Raw genomic sequence first — 21,659 nt, forward strand, 5'->3', positions numbered from 1 at the left:
ACTCTAAAGACTGGTCTCTAAAGACGGGTCTGTTAGCAGGAAGTCCTCTGATCTCTGGGTTCTGTCCTGAGTCTCTTCCAGTCTTTCTGTCTCTTCATCTCCATTGTCTCAGGTCTTTAGTCTTTAGTTTTTAGTCTCAGCTCTTTTGTCTTTCATCTCAGGTCTTCAGGCCTTGGTCCTTGCTGGTCTTGGTCCTGGTTTGACTACATTGTCCTGGTCTTTGGTCTTGGCACCTCCGTCAGAGCTGACCAATAGAAACTCTCCTGGTTTGATGGTTTCAGTGTTTCTGGAAACCTGCAGGTCTGAATACCTGCTGACACTGTGGTGTGGTGTGTGTGTGGTGTGTGTGTGTGTGTGTGTGTGTGTGTGTGGTGTGTGTGTGTGTGTGTGTGTGCCCCCTCCCTCCCCTTAACCGTTGTTGCCCCTCATTTGTTCCTAATTGAGAGTCTCTGGTGTCACGAGCCTCTAAGCGGTAAATGGAGCCAATAACAGCGCGTGGAGCCCCCTCCCTCCCCTCCCCCGCCCCCCCCCCCCCCCCCCCCCCCCCCCCCCCCCCCCATCCCCATCCAGACCGGGAGGTGAGGTGGTTTGACTAGAACCCCCCTCCATCCAGCCCCGCAGCGCGGTTTGCCGCAGATCCTCTCAGATCCTCTCAGATCCTCAGATCCTCTCAGTCTCAGATCCTCTCGGCGCTTTGCTTCAAATCAGAAATGATTTTTTCTTGGTTTTATTTTTTCATTGTTCTTTTTTAATTTTCCATTTTTAAGTTGTATTTAATTTTGCAGTTGTATTTTATTGTAATTTATTTACAGTTTTTCATCGTTCAAATCAAACTCCGTCGCTTCACTCGAGGCGCTGCAGCTTTTCCTGGATCTTTCAGGAGATCCACTGATCTCTCAGCCTCGGCTTCACCGGCTCCCGTCCCCCGCTCCGCCGGTCCCGGTCCTGCCCCCGGCCGCTGCCCCGGCCCCGCCCCTCCGGCCATGGGCTCCGTGCTGCCCGGCCCCCGCTGGGCCTGAAGCCGGCCCTGAAGCCGGCCGCGCCGCTGTCGCTGGCGGACATCATCACGTCGGACATCCTGCACAGCTTCCTGTACGGCCGCTGGAGGCACGTGCTGGGCGAGCAGCCGCACCAGCTGCACGCGCACCCGCAGCACCTGCAGCACGAGGACCGCACCGGGCCGAGCGCGAGCCCGAGGACCGCCTTCACCGCGGAGGTTCTGGCGCAGTCGTTCTCCGGAGGTGAGGCCGCCGCGGGCCGCGGGCGCGGGCCGCGTCTGGACCGGCTCCGGGTCTCTCCGGTTCGCGCGGAGCTTTAATGTAACGGAGAAAAATCTGAACTTTAACTCAAAACCAGGGATCCGTTTATTTCTTTCTGCTTTTTTTCTATAATATTAATAACTACATAATAATGATGAAGATAATAATAATAATAACCCTAATTATTATATATTAGTATTATTATTATTATTATTATATTATATTATTATTTATTGTAACCCTTACCCACTTTTTCATTTTTATACTGATGGAAATAATACAAATAGTAATAATTCTAATGATACAATAATGCTAAATTAGTTTATTTCATTATTGTTGTTGTGAATAATATATTAGTAATAATAATAATAATAATAATAATAATTGGGAGTTACTGCAATTATTGTTAGTATTCTCTTTGTAATATTTCTATTATTATACTACAACTACTATAATATTATAATAATAATAATAATAATAGTAATACTAATAATAATAATATAAATATATTATTATTATTATTATTTATTGTTGTGTTGTTGTTGTGTTGTAGTTTTTAATTGGCGGTGTTTGTCGGACTGTCGGCGCAGCAGCCGCTTTTCCCTCAGATGATTTTTCACGCTGATTTTCTTTCTTCGTTCCAGGAGAACCGGGACCGGGAGGGACCGGGGGGACCGGGGGGACCAGGGGGACCGGGGGACCGGGGGACCGGGGGACCGGAGGTCCGGAGGTCCGGGAGGCGGGCTGAACCCTGTTCCTCCGGCTCTCACGGCGCTTCGGGCCGCGGTCGTCTCGCGCTCCAGCTCGCGGAGCGGCAGAACGTTCGTTCCGGGTTTCGCTGAAATTCGTTCGTGTTAATTTCTGGGAGGCGGTCTGAGCTGGAACCGGGTCTCCGGGCCCGTCGGGCTCATTTTAAACCCGGTTTTCCGCCTCCGCCGCGCCGCGCGAGCCTCGCTCCTCTGGAATTTCCTCTGCTGTCACGCGCCGCCGCGCCGCCGCGCCGCGACCGGAGCCCGCCGGGCCGCACCGGAAGGTCCGGATCCCCAGGGGGTCTGCAGGTCTCTGCGGGGCTGTGGTGGTCTGTGAGGGTCTGTGCGGGTCTCGGGTGACTAACTGGTCCTCCTCCAGCCCCCCCCCCCCCCCCCTCAGACCAGCTTCAGTCAAATTAAAGCCATAAAATCTCAGAGACGTTTGGAAGCAGCTTGAAAAAACAGAGAACATCATGAAATCTGCCCCCTCTACCCCCCTCTACCCCCTCTGCCCCCTCTACCCCCCTCTGCCCCCCTCCTGCCCCCTTACCCCCCTCTACTCCCTACCCCCCTCCTCTCTATATACCCCCCTTTCTGCCCCCCAGAGGTGCAGAAGCTGTCCAGCCTGGTTTTACCCCAGAGGTGATCATCGCCCAGAGCTCCGTCCCGGTCAGTCTGCACGGTCTGCAGTGTGTGTCTGTGTGTGTGCAGTGTGTGTGTGCAGTGTGTGTGTGTGTGTGTGTGTGTGTGTGTGTGCAGTGTGTGTGTGCAGTGTGTGTGTGTGTGTGTGTGTGTGTGTGTGTGTGTGTGTGTGTGTGCAGTGCGTCTGTGTGTGTCTGTGTGTGTGCAGTGGTGTGTGCAGTGTGTGTGTACAGTGGTGTTTGTGTGTGTATTCTGTGTGTGTCTGTGTGTGTGCAGGTGTGTGTGCAGTGTTGTTGTGTGTGTCTGCAGTGCGTCTGTGTGTGTCTGTGTGTGTGCAGTGTTGTGTGTGCAGTGTGTGTGCAGTGTGTGTGTGCAGTGTGTGTGTCCAGTGTGTGTGTCCAGTGTGTGGTGCAGGTGTGTGTGCAGTGTGTGTGTGCAGTAGAGATGCCCGGACGCTTTTTTCCATCCGCCCAGATGAAGATGTTTTTGACCGGAGTTCCAACCGGCGCCTCCTCCAGAGGAGCGTCGGTTCTGCTGCAGACGCTCTGCTGTCGGTGGCGGTGGGGGGGGGGGGGGGGAGGGGGGGGGGCAGGTGAGGACCCCCTGCAGAGGCCTCCAGGCTGCTCCAGGATCCAAAAGGGCTTTTCTGTCGTTTTCCTTCGTTTCTTACGTTTGGAATAAGATTGAAAATGTCGCTTTTTTATTTGAGTTCTTCAACCGTTAAAATCTTCATTTTTCGACACGTCATCCGCCCGATCTGCCCGATCCGCGGTGATCCACCCGATCCATAGTGATCCGCCCGATCTGCCCGATCCGCGGTGATCCACCCGATCCATAGTGATCCGCCCGATCTGCCCGATCCACAGTGATCCACCGATCCATAGTGATCCGCCCGATCTGCCCGATCCGCTGTGATCCGCCCGATCCGTGGATCTCTAGTCTGCAGTGTGTGTGTTGTGTGTCTGCAGTGTGTGTGTTGTGTGTCTGCAGTGTGTGTGTCTGCAGTGTGTGGTCTGCAGTGGTGTGTTGTGTGTCTGCAGTGTGTGTCTGCAGTGTGTGTGTCTGCAGTGTGTGTGTCTGCAGTGTGTGTGTTGTGGTCTGCAGTGTGTGTCTGCAGTGTGTGTGTTGTGTGTCTGCAGTGTGTGTGTCTGCAGTGTGTGTGTCTGCAGTGTGTGTGTTGTGTCTGCAGTGTGTGGTCTGCAGTGTGTGTGTTGTGTGTCTGCAGTGTGTGTGTCTGCAGTGTGTGTCTGCAGTGTGTGTCTGCAGTGTGTGTCTGCAGTGTGGTGTTGTGTCCTCAGGTGAGGGTCTGGGGATCTTCTCCAAGACGTGGATCAAGGCGGGGACAGAGATGGGGCCCTTCACGGGACGCCTGGTGTCCCCCGAGCAGCTGGACCTGCTGGGACAACAGCCTGATGTGGGAGGTGACAACAGACACAACACAACACAACACAACACAACAAACACAACACAACACACACAACACAAACACAAACAACACAAACAACAACACACACAGCACTGTTATGCAATACAGAGACACAATGCTCCACATCTCCAGGTCTCACTGGGTTCTGGTTCTCTGGTCTCACTGGGTTCTGGTTCTTGGTCTCACTGGGTTCTGGTTCTCCAGGTCTCACTGGGTTCTGGTTCTCTGGTCTCACTGGGTTTGGTTCTCTGGTCTCACTGGGTTCTGGTTCTCCAGGTCTCACTGGGTTCTGGTTCTCTGGTCTCACTGGGTTCTGGTTCCAGGTCTCACTGGGTTCTGGTTCTCTGGTCTCACTGGGTTCTGGTTCTCCAGGTCTCACTGGGTTCTGGTTCTCCAGGTCTCACGGTTCTGGTTCTCTGGTCTCACTGGGTTCTGGTTCTCCAGGTCTCACTGGGTTCTGGTTCTCTGGTCTCACTGGGTCTGGTTCTCTGGTCTCACTGGGTCTGGTTCCAGGTCTCACTGGGTTCTGGTTCTCTGGTCTCACTGGGTTCTGGTTCTCCAGGTCTCACTGGGTTCTGGTTCTCCAGGTCTCACTGGGTCTGGTTCTCAGGTCTCACTGGGTTCTGGTTCTCTGGTCTCACTGGGTTCTGGTTCTCTGGTCTCACTGGGTTCTGGTTCTCCAGGTCTCACTGGGTTCTGGTTCACTGGTCTCACTGGGTTCTGGTTCTCCAGGTCTCACTGGGTTCTGGTTCTCTGGTCTCACTGGGTTCTGGTTCTCTGGTCTCACTGGGTTCTGGTTCTCCAGGTCTCACTGGGTTTGGTTCTCCAGGTCTCACTGGGTTCTGGTTCTCTGGTCTCATGGGTTCTGGTTCTCCAGGTCTCACTGGGTTCTGGTTCTCTGGTCTCACTGGGTTCTGGTTCACTGGTCTCACTGGGTTCTGGTTCTCTGGTCTCACTGGGTTCTGGTTCTCCAGGTCTCACTGGGTTCTGGTTCTCCAGGTCTCACTGGGTTCTGGTTCTCCAGGTCTCACTGGGTTCTGGTTCTCTGGTCTCACTGGGTTCTGGTTCTCTGGTCTCACTGGGTTCTGGTTCTCCAGGTCTCACTGGGTTCTGGTTCTCTGGTCTCACTGGGTTCTGGTTCTCCGGGTCTCACTGGGTTCTGGTTCTCTGGTCTCACTGGGTTCTGGTTCTCTGGTCTCACTGGGTTCTGGTTCTCCAGGTCTCACTGGGTTCTGGTTCTCCAGGTCTCACTGGGTTCTGGTTCTCCAGGTCTCACTGGGTTCTGGTTCTCTGGTCTCACTGGGTTCTGGTTCTCCAGGTCTCACTGGGTTCTGGTTCTCTGGTCTCACTGGGTTCTGGTTCTCTGGTCTCACTGGGTTCTGGTTCTCTGGTCTCACTGGGTTCTGGTTCACTGGTCTCACTGGGTTCTGGTTCACTGGTCTCACTGGGTTCTGGTTCTCTGGTCTCACTGGGTTCTGGTTCTCTGGTCTCACTGGGTTCTGGTTCCAGGTGTTCAACGAGGACGGTTCCGTGCGGTTCTTCGTGGACGCCAGCCAGGAGGACCAGCGCAGCTGGATGACCTACATCAAGTGTGCGCGGAACGAGCAGGAGCAGAACCTGGAGGTGGTCCAGGCGGCAGCGCCATCTTCTACAAGGCGGTGGAGGTGAGTGAGGAACCCGCAGAACCAAGGAACCGTGCAGAATGCTGGGAGAACCCAGAGGAACCCGCCCGGGTCGGGTGGAACGTTTTTCAGGTTTCTGGAACGTTCTCCTGTTCTGAGTCTCTACTGATGACTTTATGGCAGAACGTCGCTCCCTGCTGGCTGCTTTATGTTACTGCACTGCAGGAGAACCGTTCTCCCAGGTTCTCGTGGGTTCTCCGCTGCAGGAGAACCGTTCTCCAGGTTCTCCGGGTTCTCTACTACAGGAGAACTGCTCTCCCGGGTTCTCGCGGGTTCTCTGCTGCAGGAGAACCGTTCTCCCGGGTTCTCCCGGGTTCTCCGCTGCAGGAGAACCGTTCTCCCGGGTTCTCCCGGGTTCTCCGCTGCAGGAGAACCGTTCTCCCGGGTTCTCCCGGGTTCTCCCGGGTTCTCCGCTGCAGGAGAACCGCTCTCCCGGCTCTCCCGGGTTCTCGCGGGTCTGCTGCAGGAGAACTGCTCTCCCGGGTTCTCCGGGTTCTCCCGGGTTCTCGCTGCAGGAGAACCGCTCTCCCGGGTTCTCCCGGGTTCTCGCGGGTTCTCTGCTGCAGGAGAACCGCTCTCCCGGGTTCTCCGCCGGGTTGTCAGTCGTTCCTGTCTCCTCTGGAGAACAGAAGGTTCTAAAGCTGAATGCTCTGGATGTTCTGATCAGGAACCAGGAAGATCTGAACTAAACGACAATCTGTTACCATGGAGACGCTCAGCTGGAGCCGTACGGGGAGGGTCGGGTTCCAACAGAAACGATGATGATACAGAACCAGACCTGAACCACAGCCAGAACCAAACCACACAGAACCAGAACCAGACCACACAGAACCTGGGTTCTGCCGCCCCCTGCTGGACACAGCAGATTCAAGTCTGTTCCTGATGAGGTGTGACTCCACCCACAGAGACCAGGTCCTGGACTACCTGGTTCCACACAGGAACCTGGCTCCACAGCAGGTCAGGTCCAACCCAGACCCCTCCCCTCCAGGTTCCTCTGGACCCGCGTCTCCAGGAACCCGTCCTGGCCTCCCAGCAGCAAATCCACTTCCTGAGGTCCTGACCGGACCGGGACCAGGCAGACCTGCTGGTCTGGTTCTGGAGCGCGCATGTGCCCGAGTTCCTATGAGCAACACCTCCCCTGATCCAGCAGCCTCAGACCAGCAGCCGCATGTCGCCCCTGCTGGCCCGGCGCCACACTGCTGCCTCTTCTGACTGATGGGTTCTAAAGATTCTGCTGCTCTGCAGCGGATCAGGGTGGATCAGAGTGGATCAGGGTGGATCAGGGTGGATCAGAGTGGATCAGGTGGATCGGGGTGGATCAGGGTGGATCAGGGTGGATCGGGGTGGATCAGGGTGGATCAGGGTGGATCGGGGTGGATCAGAGTGGATCAGGGGGTCTGGACGGGTGGATCAGGGTGGATCGGGGTGGATCGGGTGGATCAGGGTGGATCGGGGTGGATCAGGGTGGATCAGGTTGATCGGGGTGGATCAGGGTGGATCAGGGTGGATCGGGGTGGATCAGGGTGGATCAGGGTGATCGGGGTGGATCAGAGTGGATCAGGGTGGATCGGGGGGATCAGGGTGGATCAGGTGGATCGGGGTGGATCAGGGTGGATCAGGGTGGATCGGGGTGGATCAGGGTGGATCAGGGTGGATCGGGGTGGATCAGAGTGGATCAGGGTGGATCGGGGTGGATCAGGGTGGATCGGGGTGGATCAGGGGGATCAGGGTGGATCGGGGTGGATCGGGGTGGGATCAGGGTGGATCAGGGTGGATCGGGGTGGATCAGAGTGGATCAGGGTGGATCGGGGTGGATCAGGGTGGATCGGAGTGGATCAGAGTGGATCAGGGTGGATCGGGGTGGATCAGAGTGGATCAGGGTGGATCAGCAGTGATCAATAATGAGGACTGAAGTGAAGTGGTCTTCAGTGGTTCTCAGTGGTTCTCAGTGGTTCTGTGGTTCTGTGGTTCCAGACCATCCCTCCGGACCAGGAGCTGCTCGTCTGGTACGGGAACTCGCAGAACACCTTCCTGGGAATCCCAGGGATCCCCGGAGGAGAGGAGGAGCAGAGCAAGAAGAGCAAGAACGGTACCGGAACCGGTCCAGAACCAGAACGCTGCTGGGGGGGTCTGGGTGGGTCCTGGGTGAGTCTGGGTGGGTCCTGGGTGGGTTCTGGTTGGGTCTGGGTGGGTCTGGGTGGGTCTGGGTGGGTGGGTGGGTCTGGGTGAGTCTGGGGGGTCTGGGTGGGTTCTGGTTGGGTCTGGGTGGGTCTGGGTGGGTCTGAGTGGGTCCTGGGTGAGTCCTGGGTGGGTCCTGGGTGGGTTCTGGTTGGGTCTGGTTGGGTTGGGTGGGTCTGGGTGGGTCTGGGTGGGTCCTGGGTGAGTCCTGGGTGGGTCTGGGTGGGTCGGTGGGTCTGGGTGGGTTCTGGTTGGGGTATGGGTGGGTTGGGTGGGTCTGGGTGGGTGGGTGGGGTCGGGGGGTGGGTGGGTTCTGGTTGGGGTCTGGGTGGGTCTGGGTGGGTCTGGGTGGGTCTGGGTGAGTCTGGGTGGGTCCTGGGTGGGTCTGGGTGGGTCTGGGTGGGTTCTGGTTGGGGTCGGGTGGGTCTGGGTGAGTCCTGGGTGGGTCCTGGGTGGGTCTGGGTGGGGTCTGGGTGGGTCTGGGTGGGTCTGGTTGGGTTCTGGTTGGGGTCGGGTGGGTCTGGGTGGGTCTGGTTGGGGTTGGGTGGGTCTGGGTGGGTCTGGTTGGGTTCTGGTTGGGGTCTGGGTGGGTGGGTGGGTCTGGTTGGGTTCCGGTTGGGGTCTGGGTGGGTCTGGGTGGGTCTGGTTGGGTTCCGGTTGGGGTCTGGGTGGGTGGTTGGGTTCCGGTTGGGGTCTGGGTGGGTCTGGGTGGGTCTGGGTGGGTCTGGTTGGGGTCTGGGTGGGTCTGGGTGGGTCTGGTTGGGTTCCGGTTGGGGTCTGGGTGGGTCTGGGTGGGTCTGGTTGGGTTCCGGTTGGGGTCTGGGTGGGTCTGGGTGGGTCTGGGTGGGTCTGGTTGGGGTCTGGGTGGGTCTGGGTGGGTCTGGTTGGGTTCCGGTTGGGGTCTGGGTGGGTCTGGGTGGGTCTGGGTGGGTCTGGTTGGGGTCTGGGTAGGTCTGGGGGGATCTGGGGGAGGTGGGCGTGGCTTCAGAGAGGTCTTCCACCAGGTTGTGGACCCTGCGGGGCGGTTGTAGCTGCAGCGTCTCAGACCGGCGGTTTGGGACCTGATCCAGCAGAGACCAGGAGAGCTGGGAGGGTCCGGGGGGCGGTCTGGGCCTCGGCTCACCTGCCCAGACCGCCAGCGCCTCCCTCTCCACGAACCATCTGCTGGTCGGAGCCAGCGTCCGTGAGGCTCCGCCCCTCGGTGGCGCTGTGACAGACCACAGCCCACGCGCTGCTGGAGGTCACAGCTGACGACCTGCGGCTCTCGGGGTCAAAGTGAGCACGGCGGGCAGGTCAGACTGCAGACGGCGGACTGCTGCAGACCAGGTCCAGGACACGCCCCCTTTCAGGAGGGCGCAGCGGTGCGGTGGTCTCGGAGCGGAGGCAGGCGGGGGCAGGCGGGCCTCGGGCCAGGACGGCGTCAGATCGGGATTGCAGCGGACTCTGACCCTCGCCGTCTGGGCGGAAGCCTCACGGACTCCGAAGGCAAGCGGCTGTGAAGCGGCGGCTCCTCACCGTGGGGTCAGAGGGTCAGGACCTGAGAGGACGTCCAGGACCTGGAGAGGCGGTCTCCGTGCAGGGGCGGAGGTGGTCCAGGTAAACCGCCAGACCAGGGAGGCCTTCTGGAAGCAGCCGGGACCAGAGCCGGGCCCAGGGTATGGGGGTGCAGAGGGACCTGCAGGTGGTCCTGGTGCAGGTCTAGGTCGAGTCCTGGACCAGAGAGGCCTCCACTGTGGGGAGCGGGTTTCCTCTGGAACACAGCTTGGTTCACCTGCCTGAGACCCCCGCAGGACTCAGACCCCCGTCTTCCTCACCAGGCTGGAGGTCCAGGGCGACGCGTCGACCCGCCGGGTCACCGGCATCCAGCGGGGACTGCAGCCCCGGCGGGGGCGTCAGGCGGGGTCAGGGGTCACCCAGCAGGGGTTAGGGGTCACCTGGCAGGGGCAGGGGTCACCCAGCAGAGGCAGGGTCAGGGGTCACCTGGCAGGGTCAGGGGTCACCCGGCAGGGTCAGGGGTCGAGCGGTTGGCGGTTGGAGCGGTGAGGCAGTCGAGCTCAGTGACAGGCGGCGGCCGGCGCTGCTGCCGCGGTGTCGTCTGTCAGGACGAGGCTCGCTGATGGAGAATCCCGGCACAGGATGAGGGTCCAACCCCTGGACAGCGGCGCCGCGGCGGGACACCTGGAGCGTGAGGCTGGGAGGAGTCTGGTGCCGGCGAGTGACTTTAGAGCCACCCGTACCCGTACGGCGCCTGCGTCCTGCTGCAGCGCTGCGTCTTGGGGAGCGCTGGCGGACGGCGGACGGACTGAGGACCTGGAGACAGCCGAGTCCAGGAGCAAGAAAAACCCCCGTCCAGCTCCAGGTGCACCAGGTGAAAGGCTGGAGGCGGAGCCCACGGACGTGGCTGGTGGTCGGGCTGGACGGGCGAGGTGAGCGGCGCCCGGTCTGGTCGCCGCGGCGTTGAGCGGCACGCTGTGGTGGTGACGGTGTTTCCCTGCAGCGTGGACACCTCTGTCTACAGCTGGACAGGCCGCTGGGACGACGAGCCGCCGTCCGCTGAGGGAACCCGCAGCCTGAACCTCCAGCTCATCAGCGGGAGGTCGGCAGGGTCGGGGGGGCGGAGCCGCTCGGGGCCGCCGAGGCCGCCGAGCCGCCGGGGCCGCCGAGCCGCCGGGGCCGCACGAGCCGACGGGGGCCGCTGAGCCGCCGAGCCGCCAGGGCCACGGAGCCGCCGAGGCCGCCGAGCGCCGAGCCGCCGGGGCCGCCGAGCCGCCGGGGCCATGGAGCCGCCGGGGCCGCCGAGCCGCCGGGGCCGCCGAGCCGCCGGGGCCATGGAAGCCGCCGGGGCCGCCGAGGCCGCCCGAGCCGCCGGGGGCCGCCGAGCAGCCGGGGCCGCCGAGACGCCGGGGCCGCCGAGCGCCGGGGCCGCCGAGCCGCCGGGGGCCGCCGAGCCGCCGAGGCCACGGAGCCGCCGAGGCCGCCGAGCCGCCGGGGCCGCCGAGCCGCCGGGGCCGCCGAGCCGCCGGGGCCGCCGAGCCGCCGGGCCGCCGAGCCGCCGGGGCCGCGAGCCGCCGGGGCCACCGAGCCGCCGGGGCCATGGAGCCGCTGGGGCCGCTGTCTGATCAGCGAGGGCCGAGCGTGACGAAGCCGTTAGCCGTGATGCTAAACTGCGGCCGCCTCCAGCCCTGGAACGCCGTCTCACCGCCATGACGAGGACAGGCCGCCCGGCGCCAGGAGCAGCTCCTCACCTGGTTTCAGATCAGCTGTCTGCTCCGCCGGCTGGTCGCCAAGAAACTCGTCGTCCAGATGAAGGAATTAGCAGAAGCTAGCAAAACACGGAGGTCCGGGACGTCCTGGTGGACGGGTTCACCCGATCTGTTCGCCGTCAGAGCGATCCGCGGACGATGGCGAAGTGTCCACCAGTGAGACGACAGTCCTGCTCCTTCTCGGTCCAGAGTGTGGAAGATACGTGGTCCCTGGCTTCCCAGGTGTGGATAGCGGTGTGCTAGCTTGGCTAGCTCGGCTAGCCCGGCGGCGGTGAGGAAAGTCTGAGAGGACTCGGACCGTCGGGTCCAGGGGACGGCGGCTCGCCGGCAGAGCAGGGACTGAGGGAGGGGCGGAGTCGAAGCTCATCCTCGTCACCAATGTGACATCCAGAGGTGCTCCCAGACAGCCGAACCACTTCAATGAAGGAGGCTTCATTCTCGGACTACATTTCCCAACAACCCCCGGGGCGCCGGAGAACAGCACCTACAAATACCTGACATGTACCGACGTCACCACCATGTGACCGACACACCGCAGGAGGGTGGAGGAAGGGTGGAGGAGGGGCTTGTCAGGAGGTGGAGCAGTGTTTGGGTCGTTCGTGGTGAAGAAGGAGCTGAAAGAAGCTCTGGATTCACGTCAGTCCACGTTCCCCTCACCTTGGTCCTGATCGGGTTCAGAACCCAGGACCAGGTCCAGAGACAAGAGGCTGAGCTTCCTCTGTAGGGGGCTGGACTGGCTTAGAGACAGGGGAGGAGCTATGTTAGCAGGGGGAGGAGCTACATCACCAGGGGAGGAGCTACGTCAGCAGGGAGGAGCTACGTCAGCAGGGGGAGGAGCTACGTCAGCAGGGAGGAGCTACGTCAGCAGGGGGAGGAGCTGGGAGTAGAGCCGCTGCTCCTCCACATGGAGAGGAGCCGTGAGGAGCTCAGCTCCTCTTTAGGATGGAACCTCCTGGACGTGGATCTGGACATGTCCCACTGGGAGGACACCCTGGACACTCTGGAGAGACTATGTCTGTCCAGAGTCTCGAGAGTTTAAGTTGGGTTTAGAGGAGTTAAGTCGGGTTTAGAGGAGAATAAGTCTAAGTAAGTAAGAATAAGTTTAGAGGAGGGTCTAAGGCGGTGGTTGCTTCGTTTAGTCTCGTTACTGTGAATCTGACATATTAACATTATGCTTATTCACTGTTTTATTTTTACCAACAATGTAACATCTTGAAGCCCTGAGGCAGCTGCTGTTGTGATACTGGGCTGTACAAAAATACATTGATTGATTGATTGATTGATAAATCGGGTTTAGAGGAGATTAAGTCGGGTTTTGAGGAGATTAAGTCGGGTTTTGAGGAGTTTAAATCGAGTTAGAGGAGATTCTTTGGGTTTCTTTGTGTTTAATTCAGGCTCGGTCTTTGTCTCGGTCCTTGCAGAGTTTCCTGAGTTCGTCTTCCTGTCTTTGCTTCCAGAGACTTCCACTCGGTGGAAGGCTCGTCCTCCTCGTCCTCGTCCTCGTCCTCGTCCAGCCTGGGCCGGATGCGCTGCGTCATCTGCCACGCGGCTTCAACTCGCGCAGCAACCTGCGCTCCCACATGCGCATCCACACGCTGGACAAGCCGTTCGTCTGCCGCTTCTGCAACCGCCGCTTTCAGCCAGTCGTCCACGCTGCGCAACCACGTGCGGCTGCACACCGGCGAGCGGCCCTACAAGTGCCACGTCTGCCAGTCCGCCTACTCGCAGCTGGCCGGCCTGCGGGCGCACCAGAAGAGCGCCGGCACCGGCCCAGCGGCGAGCGGGGGCGGGGCCGGGGGCGGGGCCGGCGGCCGGGGGCGTGGTGGTGGTGGCGGGTGGAGGGGCCGGCCTCCACGCCACACACACCCCACCGCCGTCACACCCGCCCCAGCTGACCGCCGTGCCTCACCCGGCGTCACTGGGCACACATCCCCACATGGTGCTGTGACCCCCACCACACACACACACCACCCACACACACACACACACCACACACACACACCCTGGACCGGGTGTGGCGGTGTTGCATGAGCAGGAGTGTTGTGACGGTGTCTGCATGATGCTGTTGTAATGTTGCATGTGCAACACTAGGAGGCGCCCTTGAGGAGCTTCTCCTTTAAAACACTGAAGAACAAACAACTTGTGTGGAAAACATGAGGTCCAAGCATGATCTAATCATGACCCTGACCCCTGACCCCTGACCCTGCCCTTGACCCTGACCCTGACCTGATCCTTGACCCGAACATGACGTGGGACCCGGACCAGTCAGTAGTTCTCTGTTTCTGTGTGAACCTCTATAAGAACCGTGTATCATATATGAAGAACCTTTACTCTGAATAAAGTTTTACTGTTCCTCCTCCACGGTGGTCTGAGACTGAGACACACACACACACACACACACACACACAGAAGCAGAGACGGGGGATCCGGTGGGTTTCTGGTTTTATTTTGCCTTCATGACTCCAGAGTTCCTCACTACATCAGAAAGTAGTGATAGAACAGGGTTCCTCCTGCCGAGAGGTCACAGTTTTTACTATGCGAACCCACTTGAGCGTGATGAGGCAGGAGCCCAGATACACGTCCCCAGAGTCCCTCTTGTCCATGACCTCAATCAGCAGTGGACCCCCGCTTCCGATACCGGTCTCGTTGAACCAGACGTCCCACTTGGGGTTGGTGGTGTTGTACTCGACGTGCGTCCCCCATCTCGCCGTTGCTGCATCTCACCCTGACGTAGCTGTTGGGCCCGTCGGGCGTGGGCGTCAGGAAGAACACCCGGATGATCCACACCTCCAGGGGGTACGAGGCCCAGGGAGCAGCAGCAGCAGCAGCAGAACCGGCAACCCGGATTCATGGCTGTTCTGAAGCGGTTCTCAGGTGTCAGAGGACGGCGTGAAGCTGAGGAAACCTTTTCAGAATAAAAAGCCTGCGTTATATATTCTGAAACAATGACAGGAAACCGTGTTGCTGCAGGGGTCGGGATCCTACCTGTGTTCTGAGCCCAGCCTCTTCTGGTTCTCTGTTCTGGTTCTCGGGGTTTTTAAAGTCTCACAGAGCGAAAGTCAGACCAACCAACAACGACTCCACCCGTCCCCGCCCCACCCTCACCACCCCCACCCTCCACCCCTCCCCACCTCCACCCTCCCACCCTCCCACCTCCCCCTCCCCTCCCCCTCCCACCCCTCCCACCCCTACAGGTTTATGTGGAACCATCTGCTGTTCTCTCATGGTTCTGTTGGTGGAACCCTGATGAGTAAACAGATAATCCTGCTGGTATATAAGAAATGAAAACCTGCTGCAGCTCCAGGGGAGACTCTGGATGAAGTCTTGTTCAAATCAACACCAAATGTAAAGTTCATTCATGAATTCATTCACTCATTCACCATTCATTCATTTTCATCCACTTCTCCCTTTCGGGTCTGCGGGTGGCTGCAGCCGATTCCCAGCTGCTGTGGGCGAAGGCGGGGTCACCCTGGACAGGTCGCCAGTCTGTCGCAGTAAAGTCAAAAACAAAACATGCCAGCAGAGAGAAACTGAAGCTTCATGAAGTCGAGTGTTTTTGTTCAACACTGTTATTACAGCAGAGCCACGGAGCTCATATCAGGAGGAGAGTGTGGAAGCGCGATCCTGGCCGCCAGGTGAGTCCCGGCGCTCAGCCAGCAGCTCAGCTCGGTCTCAACGAGTGGCTGAGCGTTAGCATCCGGCTAACTTAGCCCCGCGACAGGGGTCCATCACAGGAGAACAGCTGTACTCACTTCCTGTGGCTCTGCTCTCCTCCTGGCGGCTCTCTCCCTTCTGGGGCTGCTACTCCTGGTGGCTGCTCTCCTTCCTGGCGGCTGTACTCACTTCCTGGTGGCTCTACTCTCCCTTCCTGGCGACTGTACTCACTTCCTGGTGGCTCTGCTCTCCCTTCCTGGCGACTGTACTCACTTCCTGGTGGCTCTACTCTCCCTTCCTGGCGGCTGTACTCACTTCCTGGTGGCTCTCTCCCTTCCTGGCGACTGTACTCACTTCCTGGTGGCTCTACTCTCCTTCCTGGCGGCTGTACTCACTTCCTGGTGGCTCTGCTCTCACTTCCTGGCGGCTGTACTCACTTCCTGGTGGCTCTGCTCTCCCTTCCTGGTGGCTGTACTCACTTCCTGGTGGCTCTACTCTCCTTCCTGGCGACTGTACTCACTTCCTGGCGGCTGTACTCACTTCCTGGTGGCTCTACTCTCCCTTCCTGGCAGCTCGACTCACTTCCTGGTGGCTCTACCAATGATGTATAGAATGACCAGACGCTCACTTCCCCTGAGAGGCGGCCAATCGCAGCTGACTTCCGGTCGTGGCAGGAAGCGGATTCAGAGCGGGATCCAGCACGGTGTGTGACGGTGTGTGACGGAGTGTTTGGTGGTTTACCGAGGTGCAGTAAACTTCTGTGTTGGAATCCAAGTCACGCTGCTTGAGACACGTTGTGAACACCAAGCCAGGAGAGCCAGACCAGCACTGGAGGGTTCTTCAGGGACTGCAGCGGAGCCGGTTCTCCTCAGGAGAGCCCGTCAGCATGGCTCCAACCCACCCGTGTCTCACTCTGAACGGGTGACGAGGCTGATTCTGTCATCAGGAACTCTGTGTAACGAAGTCGAAATTGTTTGAGAAGGTGAAGCGGTGTTTCCTGCAGGAAGAAAGTTTGGCGGGGGGAGCGGTTGTGGCGTCGCTGCTAACGCTGCTAACGGCTAACGCTGCTAACGGCTAACGCTGCTACCGCTGCGGTGTTCAACTGTAGGAGAGTTTTTTTTATTTGTCTCCTCTGAAACAGAAGTCCCAAAGGACAAGTGTAACCTGCGACTACGGAATGTGCAATTACTATGTCACTGTGTGCCATTTTTTTCATTTACTGTGAATAACTTTTAATGTTATTGCAGTTACTGTTTTCATGCTTTCATTTTTTCCATTCCTTGTCTTAGTTTGGCTGTTTCACTCAGTCTGTTGTAATTATTCTAGAAATGAGTGTCCGTTGTATTCAATGGACCCCACTGCTTAAATTGACTTCATTTTTTATTACACTACTTTATTTCTTACATTTTACTCTGAAAACTCTGTGTATGTTAAGGTATCAGTTCAGTTCAGTTCTTTATTGAGCATAAAGCATTATTACAAAATATATTACATAATACTCGGCATGTTCGGACTGCAAGAATTACTCCTCCAGAAACTTTTTATGGCCATTCTGTGGGAGGAAAAGAGCAACCACTCCCAGGTCTGTGGGTCTGAGCAGCTGTGAAAGTCCAAGCTGAACAACCTGATCTCACAGAAATGCGTGAAAATGAGCACGTATTGTCAGAACCAGAGGGTCCCAGATTGCTGCTTATTTCACGCAAAGTGCTGAAAATGCATGCTGTCACCCCGCATGCAGTCTCACTCAAAGCCGTACAATCCGAGGCGTGGTGGAGAACGCATTCTCAGCTTCAACACGTCGCTCCGTGGGTGTCGTTTCAGAGATCCGGAAGTGCAAATGTAGATGATCGATATTCTGAAGGAAGATGTGATTATTATCCAAAGCGAGCAGCCATCGAGGCAGACTGTGGAGCAGTGGTCTGAGCTTCTGCTGAGGCAAAAAGACCCGTTGAAAATATCAACTCTGTTTTAAGAAAACACCTTTTATTGTCAATGTAACATCACGGAGAAGGACTACAATACCCACCATACCTCATGTTTAACAGCGATAGTGTCTGATTGGTCCAGCCTGCAAAAAAAAAAAAAAAAAAATTGAGCTTTTATCTTATTCCCTTGGTCCTTTCTGTTTTCAACATTGATTTCACTTTCTAATCTCAATGAGTGAAATGTTCTTTTTTTTAAATCTGAAAAACACTGGCGTTTCCCGTTGCCTCGGTAACGCTGTCGGCGTATCCGCATGGGGTGGTGGACAGAAAGGGAGCCAAACCAGGGCCGGCCCGGGCTTCAGAGGCGCCCTAGGCGAGCCCGAGACGAGCGCCCCTTGGAGCGCGTGTTTTCGAAGCGGGTCCCGACATTTGTTGAGCGGGGGGGGGGGGGGGGGGGGGGGGGGGGGGGGGGGGGGGGGGGGGTGCGCTGAAGGAGTGATGCCGAACAATACCGATCAGTGCCGGGCAGCGCCGAGGACGAGGAGCGCAGTGAGTCGTACCGCTGCACAGCGGGGCACCCGGAACACAGAGCGTCGTGGCGGCACCCTTGTACGACCGCGGCGCCCCCCTCGGGACGTGGCGCCCTAGGCGGCCGTCTAGTTCGCCTATGCCTAGAGCGGCCCTGAGCCAAAACATTTATTTCCCGGTCATTCCATGTTCTGAATCACACATATGATGTTTGTGGAGTTAAATGATAACTCGTCGTGTTGAGAGTCTGATGGTTGTGGCTCTGATTGGTTCCCTCCACTCGCTCGCGCTCGGTGCATGGACGGTCGGAGCATGACGTCACATGATGCTGCTTGGAATTAGTTTGTCTTTTCCCTCAAACTTTACAAAGCGATCGGCGAAGCAAACTTCAAACTCTCAACGCGAAAAACGGATCATTTAATCCACAAACATATGTGTAATCCAGGATATATAATGACCGGGACCAGGAAATCAATATTTTTATTCAGAGGACCCATGGGCTCCAGCGGAAGCTTCGCACTCGCCGTTTTCACCCCGATTCAGACGAGGGCTGTTTTTTGGAGCTAATAATACTCCTCCTGATGGATTTCGTAACATACTGGTTTTTCAGGGGTTTTTTTCAGAGCGGCTCCAGCGTGATCTGCCACCAGAGAAGACAGCTGCAGCTTCCTCCCACGCTGCATGCGCGTTCTTGATCTCCATGGAAACCAAGACGATTCTGGATCATCTGGAAGTGACGACAACAATATGGTTCTGAGCTGTTGTTTGTTTCTGACAAAATAAATGTGTATTCACCCTGGCAGTGGGCTGCAGGCTCCTCATACTCACATCGCGAAAAGTCCTTCAAAAGGACCCACAGCTCATTAATTCAGATACAACTATTAATTCAGGATCCAAATGATCAAGAGCTACATTTTAAAATCAAGTGTCTCCTATTGGTCATGTAAATATTACCGGAGCATCACGGACTGAAGGAGTGTTTTTCTTTTCGCTCTTTTTTTTTTTTTTTTTTTTATTTTTTTTTTACGAGGGCGTTGCTCTGAGAAGTAGTTAGTTTAATAAATGTACATTTTATCTTCAGTTTTCACTCAGTTCTGGATGTGATCTGTGTTTTTTTGTTTCACGTGCAATCTGTCTATTTTTCCTGTGAACTGCCGTCAGATGGTTGCTAGGCTGTTGCTAAGGACTCTGACCTCCGAACCGGAAGGAAGTTGATGTGTGTACAGACTGCTTTTTTTTTTTTTTAACGGAGCGAGTTTTGCTCTTAAACTAATGATTGCCCAAAAATACTCCTCTTTGCATTAAACATCAACAAATTGTGTGATTGTGGTGACTGACAGGTTAGAGGTGGATAATGTGCCTGCTTGCTGTTCTGTTTGAACTGGTTTGAACCGCCGATCAACCAGGCCGCAAGGTATTATGGGAATCGTAGTCAAAGCAACACCGGTGGTCCCACGCATAATAATCCACCGCGTGCGTCTCATGCACATCTGTTCTGCAGGTGTGTGTGCCAAATCATCCGTGCTTCCACATCTGCCTGGGACGCTGCGCCAAATCCTCTTTAGACTGTCATGGACAAAAACCCACTGATTCTGAGAGCGGGATTGTCGGTATCGCGAGAACACAAGATCTCGCGGGAATTGCAGCATCTATCAGTCACACAATCGCTGGCAAATCACAGAAATAAATCCAGAGCGATGAACTTCTTCATACTCAATTCATCAGACACCATTACACTTCACCAGCAGTACATGTTGAGGTGTTCATGTGGTTTATCGGCGTTCATAAACTCATAAACGTAACCCTACGTTCAAACCCCAGGAAGAACTACAAAATCTATGACGTCATCCATGCATTTGCATCACTACGCCTTTGGGAGTTATAGTTCTGTATTCAAAATACCCGTTTTCCCTAAATAGAAGAGTAAAATATAAAAAATCAGTACATTTAGGGGTTTAGAGTGGAGGAGCATGCTCCTTTGGATTATTTTTAAATGAAACGATATACATAGGTGAAATTTAGTTTTTACCACATATCGTGATGCCCCCTGCTGGTGATATATCAAGTCAAAGCTGACAGGATAGTGGAGTTCAAGAGCTTTGTATAACAGTTGGTCCCATGATTCTAGCATTTTTCATTGTCAAAATAGAAGCTTTAAAGAAGCAGCAAAGTCAAAGTTCAAAGGTCAATATCTCTGAGCAGGAGCAAATTCAAACTTCCACTCTGGTGTAATCTTACCTCTGATCAACCTTTACAATGATGTCATACTTAGTCCTGTGACACATTTAATTTCCCTCTCTGACACAGGCCTGTGACATGGAGGTTTCAGGGAGGAATGTGAGGCTCAACAGGATGAAATGTGATTAAATGAATTTATCTTCAATATAGCGGCCAAATTATTCATTGAGAACTTTGTTTGAACTTACTGGAACCCTTAACCCAAAATCTTCATCAGCTGATCCTCCAGACTGCTCACAAAGGCTCTGAGAGTGTAAAGGTCACATACTATGACCCCCAGTGTCATCAGCTGATGAAGTTGCTTCCATTCAAGTTAAGAAGCTGATTTTATTTAAGATGTTTGTTTCCCTCAGAATCACATCTGTGGTGGTTTGACTCCACTCGGTCCTCTCTGCTGCCCGTACAGGGCGCCGCAGTGTCCAGTTAAAAGAATCAATTCAGCACCATCATTTGGTCAGATTTGCTCCAAATAAGCTGAGATTGTGGGATGTGTTCACACCTCTGCCAGAAAGTCATAAGCAGAATTTCAAAGCCTCGCCTCCTTCCTGAAGCTTCCTGTTTGTCCAACAGGTCATGATTTTATAAAACCCAACAGGTCATGTTTTATAGCTCCCAGAGGCCTCGCAGTTCAGGTTTCAGGTCTGTTTCTGCTGTAGAGGTCAAATAAGAGCAATAGAGCAACAGAGGTCAAAGGTCAGAACAGGCTTCATGTCTCAGCGAGGCCTCAGAGGGTTTACTGACTTATGGGGCCCTCTAAAGGACTGTCTGACAATAATCCAGCTCTCACAGCATGAAGGAAAGAACAGGCCTTGCAGTGTGTATCTTTTATCCATGGACCCACACTGACCTGGAGAGGAGCCTCTGCAGCTCCGTGCTGGATCTTTTGTTGAGACTGAATTTAAAATGAAATAAGGATGTTTGAACCCTCTAAGTCTCAGCAATGCACATCTATGTTCAGAGGTTCTCCTTCATGTTGGAGTACGCCACCATGCTGCGCACACGTATTTGGCTTTCATGGTTGGTGCCAACAGACCGGCATAAACCGGTGGGAAGCAGTGGTGTGAAGGGAGGCGGAGCTTAAACTGATTATTCTTACAGAATACTCAAATATGCCTGAATGAAGAGAAACATCAACCAAAAAGAAGCTTTCGTGAGCTAATCACACACTGACCTGTTAACAGCTCAGAAAAGTCCATTTTCAGAGCTACTTTCCTCTGCACACACACACACGGCGCTGGTGGTGTTGTGCTGCTTTTAGACATCTTCCTCAGGTACACACCAAAGAGATGAATTAAGTTCTGTCTAAAAGAAATGAGTTGATTGATCACCCTTTTCTCCTTGATGACGTAACATCAATACTTCATAATCTACTGGAATACTATTAAAACATTGAAAATGTATGATCTTAATGTACAGTAATGTAATGTAAGTAATGTAATGTAATGTAAGTAATGATGTAATGTAATACATACATGCAGACAGAAAGACTGATCGATTGATGATTGATCGATTGATGATTTATAACAAACTTGTTTCAGCAAATGTGTGTATGAAGATAAATACACATCTGATTCAAAATATATATTTTTAAAACATTCATTAGAATGTTATATAATGCACAGAGGCGTATTTGTAGACAGATATAATTAGTTTAAGAGCAAAAACTCGCTCCGTAAAAAAAAAAAAAAAAAATGCAGTCTGTGACGCACATCAACTTCTATGGCGTCATTTTAGTGCCAAAATTCCGCGCGCAAAAAAATAAAAAAATCGCGCACAGTTAAACCACTCTCTGTGCGCTCGCGAGCCTCTCGCGCGCGCGCGTGGACCTTTCTGCGCGCGGCGGTCACTTTCTAGTGCGCGACACTTTCTGCGCGGCGGTGACATGTTGAGCTGTCTGCTCGCGCGGTGGTGTTGAGTTTTGGCATCAGGGGGCGGGCTTTGAGTTGACGCCACTCAACCCCTCTCCTTGTGTGGTTGCTCTAAACGTCTACTGTCTTCCGGTCAGAGCCAATCAGAGGTTAAGTAGGGCGGGTTGTCATCGTTTGGCGGCAGAATTGGAAAATTGAGGAGTAAAATTCACACAACATGACCTCCATACAGTGATCTGATTACTGT

General features: G+C 55.4%; 1 protein-coding gene across 1 annotated transcript; it reads left to right on the top strand.

The window, feature by feature from the left end:
• The first annotated feature begins 983 nt into the window (after positions 1 to 983).
• LOC115398830 (PR domain zinc finger protein 12) lies at positions 984 to 13,177 on the top strand. Its single transcript, XM_075410450.1, is given in 13 exon segments — positions 984 to 1,008; positions 1,011 to 1,241; positions 2,614 to 2,643; positions 2,646 to 2,690; positions 3,949 to 4,048; positions 4,050 to 4,071; positions 5,586 to 5,706; positions 5,709 to 5,740; positions 7,733 to 7,847; positions 12,659 to 12,742; positions 12,745 to 12,833; positions 12,835 to 12,960; positions 12,962 to 13,177. Coding segments are annotated over 13 exon segments (1,206 nt in total). The 3' UTR covers positions 13,148 to 13,177.
• Positions 13,178 to 21,659: the final 8,482 nt, after the last annotated feature.

The sequence above is a fragment of the Salarias fasciatus genome, chromosome 12, assembly GCF_902148845.1.
Source record: "Salarias fasciatus chromosome 12, fSalaFa1.1, whole genome shotgun sequence".
Taxonomy (NCBI): Eukaryota; Metazoa; Chordata; class Actinopteri; order Blenniiformes; family Blenniidae; genus Salarias; species Salarias fasciatus.